This window comes from Dermacentor andersoni, chromosome 3, assembly GCF_023375885.2.
Source record: "Dermacentor andersoni chromosome 3, qqDerAnde1_hic_scaffold, whole genome shotgun sequence".
Lineage (NCBI taxonomy): Eukaryota > Metazoa > Arthropoda > Arachnida > Ixodida > Ixodidae > Dermacentor > Dermacentor andersoni.
Window position 1 is genome coordinate 36425297 of NC_092816.1, and position 20205 is coordinate 36445501.

General features: G+C 45.7%; 2 protein-coding genes across 3 annotated transcripts in view; one reads left to right on the plus strand and one right to left on the minus strand.

Moving 5' to 3' along the window:
• LOC126542913 (uncharacterized) overlaps positions 1 to 2740 on the plus strand; it is a 50986-nt gene extending 48246 nt beyond the window's left edge. For both annotated transcript variants that reach the window (XM_050190032.3, XM_055064720.2), the window contains one exon: positions 1410 to 2740. In XM_050190032.3, coding sequence (XP_050045989.2) covers positions 1410 to 1517 — 108 coding nt within the window. In that variant the 3' untranslated portion in view covers positions 1518 to 2740. The remainder of the gene's footprint in view (positions 1 to 1409) is intronic.
• Positions 2741 to 3074: 334 nt separating this feature from the next.
• Positions 3075 to 20205, minus strand: part of LOC126517745 (ester hydrolase C11orf54 homolog) — a 29561-nt gene continuing 12430 nt past the window's right edge. Inside the window, exons 7-9 of the mRNA XM_050167548.3 lie at positions 19814 to 19963; positions 16429 to 16542; positions 3075 to 7722 (exon numbers count right to left, since the gene is read on the minus strand). Coding sequence (XP_050023505.2) covers positions 7549 to 7722; positions 16429 to 16542; positions 19814 to 19963 — 438 coding nt within the window. The 3' untranslated portion in view covers positions 3075 to 7548. The remainder of the gene's footprint in view (positions 7723 to 16428; positions 16543 to 19813; positions 19964 to 20205) is intronic.

Genomic DNA, 20205 nt, shown 5'->3' on the forward strand with positions numbered 1-20205 from the left:
AGCTTTTTATAGTGAGGCCCTCGACACACTGAGTCATCACCACCCACTTTACTCTATGTCATACTCTCCGCGTGCATTACCAGTTGCCCAGGGGCATAGAGTTTCCTACAAAATTACTAGAGGGAACTCTGGCGCTAGTGTCTACGTGAGCTACAACGGGAGCGGTTGTCCCAGCATGGGAATTATGGGAAGTACATGGATTTGCCTAAACTTCGTTCTTTTGGCTTCAAACGGCTTTGTGACTTTGTAAACTCGTCATTTTCAACAGTTTATTGCGTAATACATAATTAAATAAACATCATTAAAATTGCCCGACGGTAGGATTCGAACTCAGGGACTCTGGTACAGAAGCCTGATATTGAAACCATTAAGCCACGGATGCATGTATCGACAAGCGAATGAAACGCACTTATGAATTTATCGCGGGCATGCCAGTGCTTTGAGACGCTTGGCGCGTTTCGATTTGGGCACATAGACAAGCTCAATAGTTGCAATTAATAGCAATTGTACGCTTTCCCGGCGTCTTCTGCACTTCGAAGAATACAGATTGCGCTGAAATATACGACAATAAGATTTATATAGCGTAATATACAAAGCCACAAGAACGTCTGAATCCATAAGCACGAAGATCAGACAAATCCATGTACTTCCCATCATTCCCATGGTAGGACAACGACTGCAGCGCCAGAGTTCCCTCTAGTAATTTTTGTAGGAAACTCTATGCCTATGAGTTGCCTGTCACGTGGCGAGGGCCTGCTCACCTCCTATGAGCATTTCCTTTTTATAACTTCTACATCTTAAAGTGAAAAGCATCCTTAGCCTCTTTCGCCCATCGTGGTTGGCGACAGCTGATAGTCGGTGATCGTACTCGCGATGCAGAAGCACTAAGGGAAAGAGCTCGTGCTCACACAAACGAGTTGCAAAGAGGGGGACTGTTACGCGTAGCTTTGTGAAGTGCTCGGCAAGGAAAACGTTCGTTCGCTCGCTCGGGTTATTCGCTTACACTGACAATACTCAATTTCTTTTTATCAATAGGCTCGAAGATTGTCCCGTGAAGTTCCCTCCTAAGTCGTTTTATTGCGACAGCAATTATATGGGCACTCTAGGCGAATTTGCGTTGTCATCACAGTCATCAGCGTCAACCTGATGTACTGTATAAAGCCCAGGTGCTATAACATATCACATTTTCAAGGTTAATTTGTTCGCAAGTCTGTCTATGTAGTGGGAGGCGAAATTGGAAAATAGTACCACAATCCTACAAATATAATCTTTGCGCTAAGTATGTAGCAGGAATTGCTCTTTAACTAAACTTCTTCCACCTTGCAAATTTTCACAGAAATGAATTACTGCGATACATGAAACGGTATCTTCTCATCTATGTTATGCCCTAACACTCGCGTCGCTTTCAGATATGCCTACCAGCTTTCGAACTCCCACACCATCCAGTATCCGGCACAGTCACCAAGAGGCGGCCTGCAGTTCAGGTCAGTGAGCACCGGGAAGGCACAGACGAATGACTGCTGTTGACACGCCACTTCGACCAAGAGGCCTGAATGTATGACGCTCAAATCTGGCCCACGTCTTCATAGCCACCCGAGCTGAAGTTCCTAAAGTTCATTTATATAAAATTTAGTTTTTGGCACAACAATTTCTCAGTTTTACCTGCTCCTTCTAGTTTTTTTGGGGTTGGCACAAAACCTTGGCATGGGCACCTCTGCATGGGCCTAGACAGCTCCATAAGTGAGCCATGGTGGCATCAACAGTGCACCTCCAGCACGTGCCCTGATGCAGATGGCAAATGTTGCCCAACAGATCTTCGACATTTGGCCAGCAACCAAAACCTGTCACCATTGTTTGAATATGTCTCTGCGCCCTTTTGCTGAAGCCTCGCGGCATGGTTACAAATGAAGCCTTTATAATGCAGGGCTTAGCCATTTTGTGGTAACTGATAAGTCAGCTTTGATGTAGGTGTGAAGTGTGCAGCACTGTTCAGTGTTCTAATAAACCCTAACAAAAACATTGCAAGGCTCTGTATGGATATCAATGTGTGTGCTTCCTTTCCTATTCAGAAAGCGTAAAATCAAAGTACTTATTTATGTAAATTCCATGTGCCAGCTTCCACAGGATTGCCTACAAAAAAAATGCCCTACGATAGCAGACATTTTGACTGCAAGAATGATGTCGGCAAGCAGCAAGTCAAAAGTGCCCTGGTGCAAGTCACAAAGCATATGCAGGCAAGTAAACATACCTTAAGCTTGAGTCCTCAATTTAAAAGAACTGGGGCACACACTCAGGTTCAGAATTATAGACATACATATACATATTACAGGCTTATAGGAGCCGTAGGAAATGTAGCAATAAGTGGAGGAATGAGTCAATGCATGAAGTGGAGGGGTATTGATGAATTGAAAATTTAGCATCGACATCAGAGCAGCAGAGTGCTACAAAAAGAGCCAAATTCGTTTCCACAGTAAAGCATTCTTTTAAGTTTGCCCGTTAAATACCCATAGGTGTTTTTCTGTGTACAATCGTGCAGCATCAGGCGGATAGCTAACTTTCTCATCATTGTTAGATGTTGATCACTAAAGACCCCTGTATTTTGCTTTCTAATGTAACAAGCCACTGAGTGATAATGGCTTGTGAGCACACTTGTCGTCAAAATGGCTGCTGCCCGACACAATTGTCTATGTTCTTTGCTCCGTCATCATTCAGTGCCGTCCCAATATACAACAGCTGTGAAATAAAAGATTTGTACTGTTCATACCCAGTGCTGACTCTCAAATCTCGCGCAGCCTTAGCAAGAGAGGCCCACATGCTGGTCTAGCTGTAATGGTGGTATAGCTGAAGCTCCAAGCAACCACCGCTTTCATGGAATTCTTCCCTTAAGCAGACAACAAAATCACTTTTTATGGATAAATTTATTCCTTTGTTTTGGGCTGTCATGGCCTGCTTCACAGACGAGTATTATGGTGAAGTGATGCTACGTGTTAAAAGAAAGGTGTGTGGCACCGTGTAAACAAAGTAAAAGTATTATGAGGTGGCATACAGCTTTCGCATGGCAACAATGGCAGAGCTAACAATCAGTAGAAGCAATAATTTATTTCAGCAAACACCAAATAAAGCTGGTCAATCAGGCTGCCACAATTACATCACTCATTTAGTTTAATCTTATTTAGAAATAAAAGCAAAGCATCAATCACAGTATAGTTCTATTACAAGCACTATACATGCACAAAAAGAAACGACATCGACTAAGCAGAAAACCTTAGAGAAAGGGCAAGAAATTGTATCAGTAATGCGATACAAACACACTGCCAACCAAACAATGCATTTATTACTTGTAGAAAAATTTTTGTGCAGCAGATCACTTCTTGTGTTGTAGACGACCCTGCAATACTGGCGAGTGTTTATTGTACTAGATGAATTCCACAAGGCATTTTATCACAAGCTCGAACGTTTTAAAGGTGCCCTAAAGCAGTTATTGATGGTAAAATGATGAATAGTTGGGCAAATTGTTTGGGATTCATACTTGGCGATAATTACAACAAAGGTAGGACTGTGAAAGAAACAGATTATAGAGCATCTGGAATCACTATGCACATGCACATAATCCAATACCATAGTGGACATTTTGACTGCAAAAATTATGAGCCTTTACAAAGCTGTGTCAAGAAACAGTGAATGGCAAAAGTGGGGAAAACAAGCCGAGAGCTACAAAACTGTAGAAGCAGCACGGTCAAAAAACTGTCATAAAGTATCTTCCAATCGTATTAATAAACTTAGTTGCAAGTCAGAGCTGTTGTTTCTTTTTCTGCCCTGTAACTGGAACCTAAGTAATTATTCATGGTGCTGCAGTTACTCTTCACCTGTTCCAGTCACTGTAAGTGCACTAGATAAAACAGATGGAGCACATGTATTGCCTGTTATATCGGCCAATAATAAGTGACCACAGAGTGCTTTCTTATTGTGTCTGTTTTAGAAATGAGAAAGTGAACAAGACTTGACGAATTACACCTCTGGTGATGCAATGAAAATGCAAAGAAGAATGCTTCAGGGTCACTTCATGCTCTTCAGCATAGGCACAAGCAAAGGTCCTAATTAGCTACAAAATTATGTGCACAACACTTAGTGCGGACTAAGAACATTAAACTTTGGACCCTATTTCCACCTTCTGTAAGGATTACATGGACCTTACATTCATCAAGTGTCAGAGACATGAAGCTCCTTGCAGGATTTGGCTGGTTTTGTAGTTGTGTTTACTTGCATCTGTTGTGAAAGCATTGAATGAAATTTGCTCATACTAAATTGATGAGGTGCCAATAACATTTATAAATGCAACAGGACTTTGCATATTTGTATATCAACCACCGTGAAATAATTTAAAAATAAAGCTTGCTGCAAAATTTTAATTTTCCTGCTCTTTTCTCCCCTACAATAGTGGCATAACAGTACTTACGTCAGACCAGCAATACTGTCATTACTACATAACTTAGCATAAAGTGTCACAAAATATAGGAAGACCTTTATTACTTCAGCAAACTCTGAAAGAGGACAGACATGATATAACATACTCTGATGTATTTCTGTTCAAGTGTTCTTGTCACCACTGACATAAAATATCCATGGCAAATCGCACATTTAGTCATTCGAATGGCACAGTGGCTGTCATATCTTAAATGTCCCCATTTTTGTAGATTATTGTAGCACTATGCAATTCTATAAGCACAGTTATAAGTAAGCTGGTTCACAGAAAACTTTTTTCACGTCAGTGGCAAAAAGTAGGTATTATTCAGTTCTCAAGATGTCCCTGCTGCGAGCAACACAATGTAAAGCGAGGCCAAACATTATCAACAGCCCTTGAGATGTCAAACGTGACATAACAGGAAAAGCACGTCACATGATCCAGCACTCACCTAGAAGCATTGCATTATTCAACGGTGTGCTGTACTTGCATAATGTCATTTGAACTATGAAACTGCGCCTGTCAACAAGCATCAATTTGCGACAGCAATTGACAAGTCAAGAATGCAGCGGCAAGTGCCCTTCACAAAGAACACGCGCAAATGCACCAGCACATTACTTTGCCGAATTCTCTACTATGGTCCACCTTCGTTGACATCCCTGGCCCTACCTTTTCCTTACCAAGGCACTGCCATAACATAAACCTTGTAATTCTTGTGGGGAACTACCATTGTTATTTAGGGGCTTTAACATCCAAAAGCATCATAGAGCAGTGGTCATACAGCTGCTTCAAGGCTTCAACGTAGATTGCATTGCTACTTGTTTTTAGTCTACATTTCATACCGAGCGTGCTGTCACATGCCGCCGCTGCATGAAAAACATTACGAAACTGCCTTTAACAGCTCCGTTGCAAAACAATTGCAATCTGTAGGCAATGGTGCTGCGAAAACGTGATCCAATATTACCGTACTAACTCATTTAGTGAACGCACTTTTTTCCCGAAAAAAAAAAAAGAAGCTCAAAGTTGGGGGGTGCGTTCATTTTGCATAGTAAAACTTTGAGGGATTTTCTTTTTCGCGGCTACCTCGTTGGTTTCGCCCAAAATTCGAACCATCGATTGCGATAGCGAATGTGTAGACAGCTACACGAAGTAAGGATAGCAGTTTTATCGGCCACATAAACTTGGAAACATTCGCTTCAACGCAAACTGAGCGGCGAAAACGCAGCACGCCCAAAGGTATGAGCTGCCATCAACTTGGCCCCTGACGCAGATCAATTTGAAGATAGGGCGCGCCGCGGCCGCACAATGTGCAGTTGCTGGCTGCCAGAGTAAAACGGTGCAGTCACCCTCCCCTCGCTCCTCCCGCTGCCATGCTCGCAACGAAAGAGGCGTGTTTCCTTCCCGCTTTCCTCCGCTGTAACACGGGAGATTTAGCCGCGATCGTCGGCGCCACTTGGGCATGGTTGTGCAACACGCAGTTGCTGTCAGAGTACAACACCGCCGTCCGTTCCCCTCCCACCTCCCCGGGGCCTTTAGCGCGACGAAAGACAGTGCGTGAGATTGAGCTGTGATTGTCAGCTTCCCTCGTGCGGTTTCATTCACACCTACACCGTGCGGCACTCGGCAGTGGCAAAAATGCACCTGGAGCGTCCATATAATCGCTATTGCAATAAAAGTAGGAGACACGGTATGATGTGGCATCTGACAAGGCGTCGGACACAATCGCACCCGCCAAATCGTACCATGTGTCTCCTACTTCACGGCAGCAAGTTCAGGGTGCGATCATTATGCAGGGAAAAGAAAAATCACGCTTATTGAGTGGAAAAGTGGGGGCTATGTTCATTATGCGAGAGTGTTCATTATGCAAGTAAATGGTACGGTATTTTGCTGCATGAAGCAGGGAACCTCCAAGAAAGCACTGCATTCTATCTCTCCACTCATATTACGTTTCAGTAAAAAAAAAATCGCAAATATGCTCCTTGCAATAATAATATGCTCACACTCCAGCATGTTGCTCACTTCTTAAGTAAAGGTGTTTCAGGGCTTCTTTAACACTGTATCCACAGCTTGATACTCGAGCATTTTCGGATTTCACCACCTTTGGGCTGTGGCTGCCAAGATCAACCCTGGTGTGAGGCGAGGAGGTTTGCTTGCTTTAGGTGTAAGAAGTACTCGCATCTGTAAACAGATTAAGCTTGGGCCACTGCAGCTTCCTTGATGCATTTCATTTAGCCAAAGCATGCAGATGTTCGCACTCTTGAGGAGATTGGCAAGGAGGACTTTTTTTTGTACCGGAGTACAGGATAATCACTCTCAGAGTCTCTTACAACAGTTTTCAATGTCCTCCATGTTATCTGCATACAGTTAGTGCAGTGTGCTGTCTTCTTTGTCCCTCTATCTGCCAATGCTAGATCATTGTGCAATTGGCACACGATTGTGAAATGTCAACTGTTGCCGAGCAACCTATTCTTCACGCCTGCATGATCTGCAAGAGAACTGCATTTTCCGGAAGCATGGAGGGCGCAGAGACACACCTTGTGGTATAGGCCTCACCTTCATTCTTGACTTGTCAGTGGCTACAGTAAATTTTCTAACTTTGTGTCATGTCTCAATAAACACTTGTGAACATTACCTGAAAGCAAATTAGTGCAATGACTATAGGTTCTTGTCACATGGAGAGTGTAGATCAAGCTCGAGTCAATATATATGGATCAAACTTCAAACTGTGCGGGAGGATGCCCGCACAGTCTCGGACTATGGGTGCTCCTTCTGTATATGACACCCATCCACATATGTATAAGCTTATCGCATCAATAAAATCTGAATCTGAACTCTACACCAGTGGAACTTTGCTATGCATCATTTTCAAGTGTGCTTGACTTCCCATCTGTTACACCAGTACACACACTTTAGTTAAACTCAACAAGAGCAGTGCCAAGTGACTGCAATAAGGATCGAAACTGCCCATGTGACAAAGACATGACATACTAGAGAAAGCAGCTATGCATATCTTTTTTCAAATTTTCTCCCATAATAGTTTTCAATAAAGCACTTATGAAAAGAAGGCACATCCAACGAGAAGCACGTTAATCCCGGCCTATCTGGTGTGTTGACGCAGGTGCATCGATTCGAAACATACACTCTGCAACGTTAAAGTAGCCCAAGTATTCAACATCTTCAGGTGTAGTGTCGTAATGGTAGTGTCCACCTTGCTTGTGGTCGCTAAAGCAGTGAGTGTGCTCTATTCGAAGATCCCAGCCCTGCACATGACAGCAAACACAACCGAAAACAGATGAGCAAAGCACAACATAAACAGAAGTATGCTGCACAGCAAAGCACACACAGTAGCAGTTTGACAATATCGTGGGTGTTCCTGAAAATGCATCCAAAGTTCCTTAAAAAATAGGGAAGATGCGAAAATTCATTAACTTCCTTCGAAGTGCTTTCACCAAAAAGGCACACACCTTAAAATGGCTTGAGGTAGTAATTAGACTAGCAATTGCGAAAATTGGACTAATAGACTTTTTAACCAAAGGAGCCTGACAACTGACCCTAATGCAGACAAGCAAAAAGACAATGCTGCTAATTTTTGCAGTCTAATAAATTCAGGCCAATTTTGTCCAGAAAACCAAAACTTGGCTGCAGAAGAGCTTAATTGTCACGTCCTTAACAGACACCCAAAAGTGACACTATCTTTTGCCTCACACTTGGCAAACATGAAGCAAGTTTCATTATCTAGCTCACTTCATGCTTGTCCAGTAGCGAAGTGTTAACATGCCCATCTAGTTTTTAATAACTTAACAGCCCATCTTCCAAAGAAAAAAACTAAATACACTACCCCAAGCAAGCCATAGGCTACCCTTCTCTTCTCAGGTATTAATTCGTTTCACTTCCACAGGCACTGATGTCATTTGAGATAGAGTAACGAATCACATTTTTTATTTTATACATCTATTTCTTCACTTAATCTGTATCCACATCAGTGAAAGAATACATAGGAGTCTAACAAGGGCTAGCGTCTACAAGTGTTGTGGAGTAGAGCCCTCCAATTGTTTCCCACTCCATTTCAGAGAGTGGAGATCTCTGTAATTCCACTCCTTTTAACTTCTCGGAATGGTAAGAGTTGGACCATTCTCATTTCTGAAGTGGCTGAGCTAGTCCATTCAATTCCTCCAATTCCAGTATATCAAACACTTTTTGTATAATTGTTTACTGCTTGTGCTTGCGTGCCTAACAACAAAAATACATATTTTTTAATTCTTGACAACATAACAAATATTATGTAATAAATTTTTGCACAAGAAACAAACACACTTTGTGGTCTCTCATCCCTTCAGGGCTTTGTTGCCAGGAAAGTGCAATCTACCCAATTATTAGTCATTTGAGCAAAGCCAAGTACAAAACAATCTTGCATGGTGCCACCATAGTGGGTGAGCGCAACTACTATTTAAGGAAAAAGCAGGCAAGCAAAATTAAGGAGAAGGTTGTTGCTGCAGTGAATGAGCTTCTTTTTTTTCATTTACTGGTCTACTAATGAGCACAATTTTCCAGCACACCGCTCTGAGCACTTGTTATCGCACCTTCTGGATACTTGACAGTGTGCGAAAAAAACGTGGCGCACTTTCCAAATCACCATGGAGTCGCACAGGGCGCGACCATTTGCGATGTGACCATTTTTGGCCTGCATCCTTTCGTCACAGGTCAAGCATGGTCTTGCTAAATGGAAGTATTCTTCACAACTTAACTCCTTAACTAAATGTTAAGATGGTGAGGATGATTAACAGGGTTTTATGGTGCAAAGGCCAGGGAAGCCCAAAGAGCGCCATAAATTGGTACAATGTAGTCGATGATGTAGTCAATGTCAGAAGGCCAATGTCAATGTGATGTGGCCGAAGAGTGGATTTAGAACATTCACTGTAAAATGCGTAAAATATATGTTTAAATAAGATGACCGTGAGACATGGGGCATACAGTGATGTGTTAGACGAAAATAAAGGATGCGCTATGAAGAGGTAATACACTAAAATATGTGACTGCCAGTAGCACTACTGCCTCATCAGGGCCCTTTGAGAGTAAGAGGCTGGAGGTATGTGCTATTCAAAGCGCTAACATCGCAACAGCAGCTTCTCAAGAGAGGCTATGCTACAAATTCCTTGGGCTGATGACATGTAGTAAGTGGACTTCAACGAAAAATATAATACTGATTTCATGTTGCATAGTGGTTCTTCACCAAGAAACATTGCTAGATGAAGATAGAAAAGTTGTCTGTAAGCTAGAGGAAAGTGCTTTTTCCTTTCAGCATCTCCTTCCCGGCACTCCAGTATAACGTGGATGACCGTCAACCTCTCACATTTACCACAGATCGGAGCTTCATCACCAGTCAACAAGTAATGTGTGCCGTACCTGTGTTTTATTCTCAAACGAGTGAAGAGGACATCGGCTTCCCGTGATTTCGTTGTTGATGGCTGAATGCCTAACTGTGGTTTAATTAAGTGAAGCTTTTTAGATGTTTCAATGTACCATTGGTGTTGCCAATAGGTTGTTAGTCTCCTCCACAGGAAAGGTTTCAAATTTATAGCTGTGACAGCTATGGGAGTGTTGCGAGTTTTAGTTGCTGCAATTTGTAGCATGTTCATTGGCAAGCATACTATCCTGAACGGCTCTGTAGCCAGGAACTCAGCATATTATGATATGTTGTTCAGCTACATAACTAGCGCGCGGAAATGAATATAGTTCAATTATTAAAGGATTTCAGTGCTTTTGTATTGACATTAAAGCTTTAACTACGCTTAATGAGGCTGCAAATATTGTTACGGTGAAGAGAAGGAGGAACTTGAATTGGACTAGAGGAAGACGAAGTCTGGCAGTTGCCTGAACGCCATATACCTCTATTGTAAATATACGTTATTTTATACTCGTGGGCCTGCTTTCTTCCTGCAACATTTTGGTGGAGGTGCGGGGTAAAATCACGGAAATTCGCAGCGCACGTCATCTACCTGCTGCCACAATGGCAAATCAACCAACACAAGCGACAATGCCTCAGCAGCCCGTGCCAACGGTCATCCTCACTCATCCGCGGGACCCAGGGACATTTTGTGGCACGGACAACGCCGATGTCGAGGACTGGCTTACGATGTACGAGCGAGTGTGCGACAACAACAGGTGGGATCCAACAATGATGCTAGCAAACGTGATAATCTATCTAAGAGGAACTGCGAAGCAATGGTACGACACACACGAAGCTGACCTAATGAGCTGGGATGTCTGCAAAGAAAAAATGCGAGACCTGTTTGGCAGACCTGTCGGTCGTCAACTGGCAGCAAAAAAATAACTTGCGTGCCGCGCTCAGACGTCCACAGAATCCTATGTCATGTACATACAGGATGTGCTGGCCCTCTGTCGCAAGGCTGATAACAACATGACCGAGGCAGACAAGATTGGTCACATACTGAAACGTATTGCAGACGATGCCTTCAATCTCCTGATGTGCAAAGATTGTGCCACTGTGGATGCAATTATAAAGGAGTGCCGGCACTTCGAACAAGCGAAGGGCCGACGCATCGCTCAAACTTTCGACCGATTGCCCAATACCGCCGCGACATCATCTTGCAAAGACCCGCCGCGGTTCGTTCAGCCCACAGGACCGGAAGATATCACGCGCATCGTTCGCCGTGAGCTTGAGGCCATGGCTCCAGCTCCAGTTCGTTCCGACTGTCGGGAAAGCGTGCCCACTATCTCCCTTATACAAGCGGTCATTCGGGAGGAAATAGCAAGTTTGGGCATTCCATCTCTCTGCTCGGTTCGCCATACAAACACCTACCAGATTTCTCAGCCCGCTCGCTCCAAGACGCAAAGCTTTCCGCCACTCCGTCGCAACCCAGCTGACTGGCGCACAGCGGATGATAAACCCATCTGTTTTAATTGCTCTGGTATTGGACACATCGCCCGTCATTGCCGCAACCACTGGTCGCCACCTCCTCGATGATCGTCTCCAAGTCACTACCGCCAAGTACCAGACAATCGTACTTTCTCGCCCTATACGCCAACTAGGAACATCAACGCCGACAGTGCTCCACCAAGATCCAGCCGCTCCCCATCTCTGCAAGGTTGTAGGTCCTGTTCGCCTCTCTTCATCCCCTTCTGCAACCGGTCGCTTCGCTTCGGGAAACTAGGCGGTGCAGCTCCCGGAGGGGAAGCTGCAACTCCGACACGACCCACAAATCCTCTGTTGACCCTACCTACATCTGGAAACCTACTGGACATTGAAGTTGATTGTGTTCCTGTTAGATCTCTCGTTGATACAGGAGCGCAGCTTTCAGTTATGAGCGCTGCTCTCCGCCAAAGGCTCAGAAAGGTTCCGACACCTGCCGTACCGGGCACTGTGCGAGTCGCCGATGGGAGTACTTCACCTGTCCTTGGAATGTGCACAGCACGTGTGACCATTGGGGACCATTATACCGTTGTTCTATTTATCGTCCTTGAACACTGTCCGCACGACCTAATTCTCGGCCTCGACTTCCTTTCGAAACACTGCCCAAATTGACTGCTCCGCAGGTGTTGTACAGTTGGATCTGCCACTTCCTGCCGACGCAACAACTTGTGCTTCACACCGCTTATGTTCTGCTGAGTTTGCAAGGCTGTCTCCACAAGCGGCTACAAATGTCCTCCTGACGCCCTGTTCTCCCGTACCTGATGGCGAGTACGTCGTGTCGCCGCTTACTGACGTGGTTTTTTCGCGCAATATTGCCCTGCCGAGCACCTTAATTCGGATCCGCGAAAACTGCACTCACGTGCCCATCCTCAATTTTGGATTTTCGTCGCTTGTGCTGCCACACGGTATCGCCATAGCACATATCACTCCTTTGGAAAAATTTGAGGTTTCTTCTCTGACCTCTGAATCCTTCCTCAGTACCAATGAACCTTTGTCACCCACTCCTCCGTACTCGACGCCCGCGGACGATGTTTCTAAGATGATCGCCCCTGACCTTCCTTCCGAGCAAACAGCAGCTCTTCGTCACCTCCTGTCATCTTATCGGGACATCTTTGATTTGGATGACCGTCCACTTGGCCAGACATCTGTTGTCACGCATCGCATCGACACCGGTGACGCCAGCCCCGTTCATAGGCAGCCATATTGTGTCTCCGCAACAGAAAGGGCCATCATACAGAAAGAGGTAGACAGGATGATGGACAAAGACATCATTGAACCTTCCAGTAGCTCGTGGGCATCACCGGTTGTCTTAGTAAAGAAAAAAGACAACTTGTGGCACTTCTGCGTTGACTATCGTCACCTCAACAGGATAACAAAAAAGGATGTTTATCCCCTGCCTCGCATTGATGACGCTCTTGACTGCCTTCATGGATCCCAATACTTGTCATCAATTGACCTCCGCTCCGGCCATTGGCAGATTAGCGTCGATGAGATGGACAGCGAGAAAACCGCCTTTGTCACACCGGACGGTCTGTGCCAATTTAAAGTCATGCCCTTTGGTTTGTGCAATGCGCCAGCTACGTCGAGCGAATGATGGACTCTCTCTTGCGCGGCTTGAAGTGGTCTACATGCCTCTGTTACCTCGACGATGTGATTGTGTTTTCGCCGAACCTTGAGAGCCACCTGCAGTGCCTCACAACCATACTCTCAGTGTTTCGCAGGGCTGGCCTTCAGCTAAACTCCTCCAAGTGCCATTTCGGTCGCCGTGAAATTAACATGCTCTGCCATCTCGTAAACGCCGCCGAAATCCAACCCGATCCACAGAAAGTTCACGCCGTGCGAAATTTTCCTGTACCTTGTTCAACAAACGATGTCCGTAGTTTTCTGGGCTTATGCTCTTATTTCCGGCGATTTGTGAAAAATTTTGCCGACATCGCTCACCCTCTCACTGATCTTCTTAAGAAAGACGTCTCTTTCTCTTGGAGACCACTGCAGGAGAAAGCCTTCTCTACCCTGATTGAGCGGCTTACAACTTCACCAATTCTGTCACACTTTAACCATTCTGCGCCCACTGAAGTACGAACTGACGCGAGTGGTCATGGCATCGGCGCTGTCCTTGCTCAGCGTCAATAGAGCCAAGACCGTGTCATCGCTTACGCTAGCCGCCTTCTTTCCACGGCCGACCGAAATTACTCCATTACTGAGAGAGAATGTCTCGCACTCGTATGGGCGGTCGTGAAATTTCGGCCGTGCCTTTTCGGTCGAAGTTTCTGCGTCGTAACCGATCATCACGCCCTCTGCTGGCTCTCCTTCTTGAAGGACCCAACTGGACGACTTGCACGTTGGGCATTGCATTTACAAGAATATACATTTTCTATTATGTATAAGTCAGGGCGCCTGCATAAAGATGCTGACTGCCTGTCCCGCAATCCCGTGGATCAGTCGGACGATACCGATGCAGACTCGGACATCAGTGTTCTATCCCTCTCCGGCTTCCTCCATATTGGCGACGAGCAGCACAAAGATCCTGTTCTTCGAACACTTATGGAACGCCTAAGCTCCTCGCCCAACGACCCGTCCCTCCGGATGTTCACCTTGCGCAATGGAACTTTATACCGTCGTAACGTTCGTCCTGACGGCCCGGAGCTCCTACTAGTCGTTCCCAAGCACCTTCGACTCGCCGTGCTCCAGCAATTTCACGATGCTCCTACTGCTGGACATCTGGGCATCACTCGTACATACGACCGCCTGCGGCGCCGCTTCTTCTGGCCCGCCATTTATCGCTCTGTGCGCCGTTATGTCGCTTCTTGCGACCTGTGTCAGCGCCAGAAGATGCCTGCTATGCCTCCCGCTGGTTTGCTGCAACCAATTGACATCCCTACAGAGCCCTTCTTCCGTGCGCAGCTACCAACCAGCTGCGCTACAGATGTCGCCGACTTCTTACTATACGACGTCATCCTGCACCACGGCGCCCCTCGCCAGTTGCTGACGGATCGCTGCCGCTACTTTCTATCGAAGGTCGGCGATGATCTGCTCTGTTCCTGTTCTACAGAACACCAGATTACTACCGCATACCACCCTCAAATGAACGGCCTCACCGAGCGACCCAACCGCACGCTAACTGAAATGCTGGCCATGTACGTTTCCGACGATCACCGCGACTGGGACGTCGCTTTACCATACATCACTTTCGCATACAACTCGTCCCGTCACGATACTGCCGGATTTTCACCATTTTACCTGCTGCATGGCCGCGACCCCACCTTGCCCTTTGACACGTTGCTACCTTCCGCAGTACAATCACCCAGCACTGGTTACGCTCGCGATGCTATTGAATTAGCCACCCAGGCCCGAGAAGTCGCCCGTCATCGCCTCACAGTCTCGCAAGCTTCTCAAAAGCGACGCTACGACCTTCGGCACCGAGACACCCATTTTTCACCTGATTCCCTTGTCCTTCTCTGGACGCCTTCACGTCGCGTTGGCTTGTCGGAAAAACTACTTTCGCGTTATTCTGGTCCGTACCAGATCTTATGCCAACTGTCCTACGTGACATACGAGATCGCCCCAGTCGGTCAGCCTTCAGTGCCTCCCAACGTCACTAGCGATGTTGTTCACGTCGTCAGGCTCAAGCCCTATGTCCCCCGATTAAGTGAGGCTCTATAACTTGCACCGGGACGGAGCTACTCCGCCGGGAGGATGATGTTACGGTGAAGAGAAGGAGGAAGTTGGACTAGAGGAAGACGAAGTCTGGCAGTTGCCTGAACGCCATATACATTATTTTATACTCGTGGGCCTGCTTTCTTCCTGCAACAATGTAATTGCGTGCTCTAAATTTATTTGCATAATTTGCTCTACAGCTGACAATGACACGTAGGCTTCAGCCAGAAAAATGCTGGTTAGTGGGTGCAGAATGTCTGATTTCAATATAGATGGTCCAACCGCAGCATAGGACATGCCTGCATGCATCTTTGATGCATCCGTGTAAAATTCCGTGCACAAGTATTTCGCTTGCAGTTTTATAATGTGCATGCAAATGTGTTATCATGGAGCGTGCTTCAAGACTTCTACAAATGATGTGTCATAGTCTACGATATCCCAGTCCCATGGCACTAACGTCCTTGCTGGGGTCTTCAGACGGTGTTGTAGAAGCAAGACACCCATTTCTTCACTAAGCCTTCTAACACGCAGCGAGAAGGGTTTTCTGAATGCCGGGCGACTAAAAGCAGCACAGCACATGTCATGTCATTTACGGTTGAATAGCAAAGATGTTCAGGGTTCAAATGCATTTTCAGGAAATGCATAAAACTAGAGTATGATCTTTGAAGGTCAAGTGACCACTCAAATTGTTGACCCAGACAGGATCAATTTGTGGGGCCGGAGGCACGAAGAGGTAGACGCAGTGACCACTGTTTATTTCGGCCGGCCGCGGGATCTCGGGAGCGGCCGATACTGCAGTCACTCAGGCTGAGCACACCAGCACGTTCTTTCCTCGCACACTATGCCCATGAGCCCACTTCTCCTTTGCCGGCTCTGAAGGCGATAGCCGTGCTGCTACAGGTTAAAAAAAAACTCATCTGTTCAGTCAGGCAGCATATTAAAGTTATCTTGCATTTCGAAACCCACATGGTTTCCTTGTTCACAATCTGAACAACAAACCCGTACAGATTGCGGAACGTCAATTAGCTTTAGACTTGGTCACTGATTAGAAGCCTTTTCTTTTTCTAAAAATATATGTGCTCTGATCACTTGCACCTCCAATGATGCAAAGCAGACAGATCTCATCTCAAGAAAAAAATTTGGTTTGCCTGAAGCGGTTTGCACAATTCTGTTGCATGACCTCGAATTTTGTTTGTTCTTTATGATGAATATCGGATAAACGAACAGAATTTTGCTCCAAATGTGACTACACTATATCAATGTTTGACTGTGTGAACAGGAGAAATTGTTTCTGATAGGAATGACATTTCCCCTGGTCCATACATGCACTTCATGCAGTGATTACAAACTGCAAATCTTGCATAAAGAGGACACTTACCGGGTCATGGGAGACAAACACACTGAGGCATACCAGGGGGGCCTCCATCTCAAAGAATTTGAGCCAGCAGTTCATGGCTTCATTCGTTAGCAGCGGCGCTGTGGAAAACTTTGGCTGAAAAGTGAACAGGAGGAGATTAAGGGGATGCTGAGTATAAAGAAAAACACTAAACTCTTTCTACTTTTACACATACAGAAGAAGAAAGGTTATTAGCAGACAAAATGCCAAGTGACTGAAGGCAGAACTTTCCATTTTTCCATTTCCCCCAATGCCCAAGTTGCAGCATAAGTCCAACCCCTGCACAGCTTCATAGTCATCCTTAAGCACGAGATGCCCACAGAGCATTTGTCGTGTCCATTTTATCCTCATATTCGTGCTCTCGAACTTATGAATGGAACACAACTAGCCCATTACGCTGCACTTCCAGCTCAGACAGCATCGGCAAAGTTTCAGTCCCGGTTTTGTTGAGCCGCGCAGTCTCTACTATTCTCAAAGGGCCTGGTTTGACCTTTCAAGGTCTTGCGAAGTCTCGCCAAACAGAGGTCTTCGCCAGTCACAATGTTGCAAATTGCAGAAAAGCAATGTCGCAAAAACGCTGCATCTTTGGTCAAACTGGGAACTGAACCTAGGACCACTGCAACTCAAATCCAATGCTCTATGGAATAGGCTATGTGCACCACCATACATTGGATGAGTTCTTCCAACTTGCATAGCATTTGGCGCACGACACAAGAGAGAGAAGCCAAGGGTCACCCAACAGTTCAAAAGGCAAATGCTTTCATTTGGGACGAAAGTTTGCAGTAGTGACAAAATTCATGCAGGTCCCACGCACTGTGAGAACGTGTGTAAGCAAAGTTCTGGCGATACAGCAAGATGACATGGCGCAACACGACATTAAATGAACGATCTGATTATGGGGCACAGGGTAGCGGGGGACTTCAGATTCATTTTGATAACCTGGGGTTCTTTAACATGCACCTATACCTAAGTACACAAGCATATTACAACAAAGTTGTTTATGCAGACCCTGTGTCGTTGTTGGACTTCACTGAAAAGGGGCCATGTGACCTAGCGGGAGAGGAAACGAAGAGCTCAACAGAAGAAACTGGGTTGGAGACCCCTTCACCCCCGTGAGAATGCTATCTTACATGCGAATCTTATACGGTTGTCACATGGTGCATTTTCGGTGATCGAGCCAGATCAGCATCGAATTTATCGACGACTGATTCCACCCTGCCGCGAAAGAAACAAATGTTATGCTGGCAGTGCGCGGCCAACGAACAGTGCCCAGCAATTGAAATGCGATACTAGGAGCGCAAGGCTGCCGGCACTTCTTGCCAATCCAACCAATCGTCTAAACAATTGCAGAGCCTACATCTCCAGTTGTGGGCCTTGCGCCCAATATACAGAACTTTGGATTAGTGGTTCCACACATTCCATTTCAGCTACAGCTATTTGAAGACCACGAGTAGTCCATACTCATGAGGAAGACGCTGCCTACTGCGAGCACCAGCTAGAGTTGGCTCGTGAATGGTCTCGTCGTCGTAGGGCCGACCCCAAGCTGCATGCCAAAGATGCAGAGTTTAAACGGCAGCGCTCCTAAAGCATGCAAAGCACGCAAAAGCAAAAATTAGGCGAAATAATGGTGAAACAAAAGATTTACAATATAAACTGCTTGAGAAGTTATACTTTCATGGTGTAACACTCGGTGTAACTAACACGGCTTCGCTGTTCGACCATCTTCACGGACTGGAAGTGGCAGTGATCTTTTTTTCGTATTTCGTCCCCATCGGGATTGAACTCACGGCCTCAAGCTCAGGGCGCAATATGACAGCCACTGAGCTACCGCAGTGGGTGTTAGTGATCCTTTATACTCTCCCATTTTATCTCTCTTGTTACGCACTGCCTAGAGCTTTAGAACCAGCCAAGGTGCCTTAAAGGAATTGTGAGCCACCTGTCGAGCTAGGCGAAAAAACACATTCTGCAAATAGCATACATTGCTGTAGACATCTCAGGCCACTTTCGCACTCGTGCACAGCACATGAGGTGGGGCTTACAAGTAGAGCATGAAGTCATCTTTTTCTCAAACACTCTCTTTTCAATAGAAGCCTTCTCCTCGTCTTTTTTTGGTACTGCCACATTTAGTCATATAACAGCTTCCCATACACGACTGCTATTGGCCAATAGCTGACATCAATCAAAATGAGTGAGCCGACTATTGCATGCTCACGCACGGCCGCGCGTGCCCATGTGGCGATGCAACTTTGGCCACACTGTTTGTGAGGGTGTCGTAGCCATTGGTTCTCGCTAATTTTGATTAGTCTGGAACACTCAACTAGCCTTAAACTACGTGAAACAAGCCCACACCATACGTGCACTTTGCCTGCTGTGATTCTCAATTAATAGCAGTTAGCATCTACAAGGGATGTGCGCCAGTGCGTACTCACTCCCAGTCAATCCTGGTCAAGAAAAGAATGGTGCAAAAAACAGGGACAAGAAAGAAAAACACAAATGAGCGCAATTTGTGTTTGTCTTTCTCGTCCCCGTTTTTTCGTGCCAATCTTTTCTTGAGCATGGAATACTAACACGTCCAGCATTCAGCAACTCTAAGACGATCCTGGCTAGATGTGCTTTGTATTGAACTTCGTATTGAATGCAACGAAGTGCGCAATCTGTGTTTGCCTACCATTCGTGCAGGACAAAGCCGGTGCACGTCATATAGCACAGCCAGGTTAGAGCCCACTCTTGCTCTAATTTTGCAATCTCGTAGGCCTCCACTATCTCCCTTGTCATACTGCTATGAGCCTTATACAGAAGGGAAGTGCTTTTAAACATGGGCTTGCAGGAACAATCTCGGCAGTGAATTGCTCTTTTCATCTCTCATTGATGCATCTGCTGGTTTGACCAAACATACGTTCTTCCGCACAAAAGTGAAATGGCATAGACAACGTTATGAGTACAGGCTACAAATTGTTTCCGATGTTGGTTAGAACATGCAAAAGTGCGTAAGCAAGCCTTCGGTGTCGCTATCTGAAAAGGAGATACAATTCCTCGGTTTATCGTTGTGACCATTGCAGTACATGTTTTCCCCATGCCTTGCACACGTGTACGGTTCATCGAAATGCACCACTGAATGTTCTATTTTGCTGTTATGTTTGTTTCCGCTCGCATGGTATATAGTTATCGATGCGTGCGAAAAAATCTATAGTTGAAAGTGAAGCGCTGTGTCTGTGTATCTGTTTCTTCCTACGTCCTCGTTCAGCGACGCTTATACACTCTACCATGGATTCTAACCAACTAGCCCGCCAACGTGTTTTAACCAAGCCCAATAATGCGCTGGTTTGAAAAAGGCACAAGCAATGCTAAAGTAACAAAACAGGCTTACCATGATGTGGAGCTTTGCTTTTCCTTTTGCAAGCACGAAAGCACCACCGAGACCCACTGGCTCGGTGCCGTAGTGAGCAGCAAGTGCTTTCCTCATGGCAGTCACAAAGTTGTCAGCACCTGTGCGCTTTTTGGCACTTACACGGATTACCTGAGGGCGGAACACAGGCAGACATACATTAAACAGTAAAAAAGAAGCAGCAAAAGGCTGAGTCATTTCTGTAAGGAATCGTCTGCTTAAGGAGGCTCACATAAAATGTGGACACAAGGGAATCCTTAAGGGCAACACAACTGCCAACCGCTAAGTTCCAAGTTACTACACTAGCGTTGACCAAATAAGTCCTGAGGAAATCCGGAGAAAGACTCATTCAAGGAAAAGTTGTTGGCATCCAC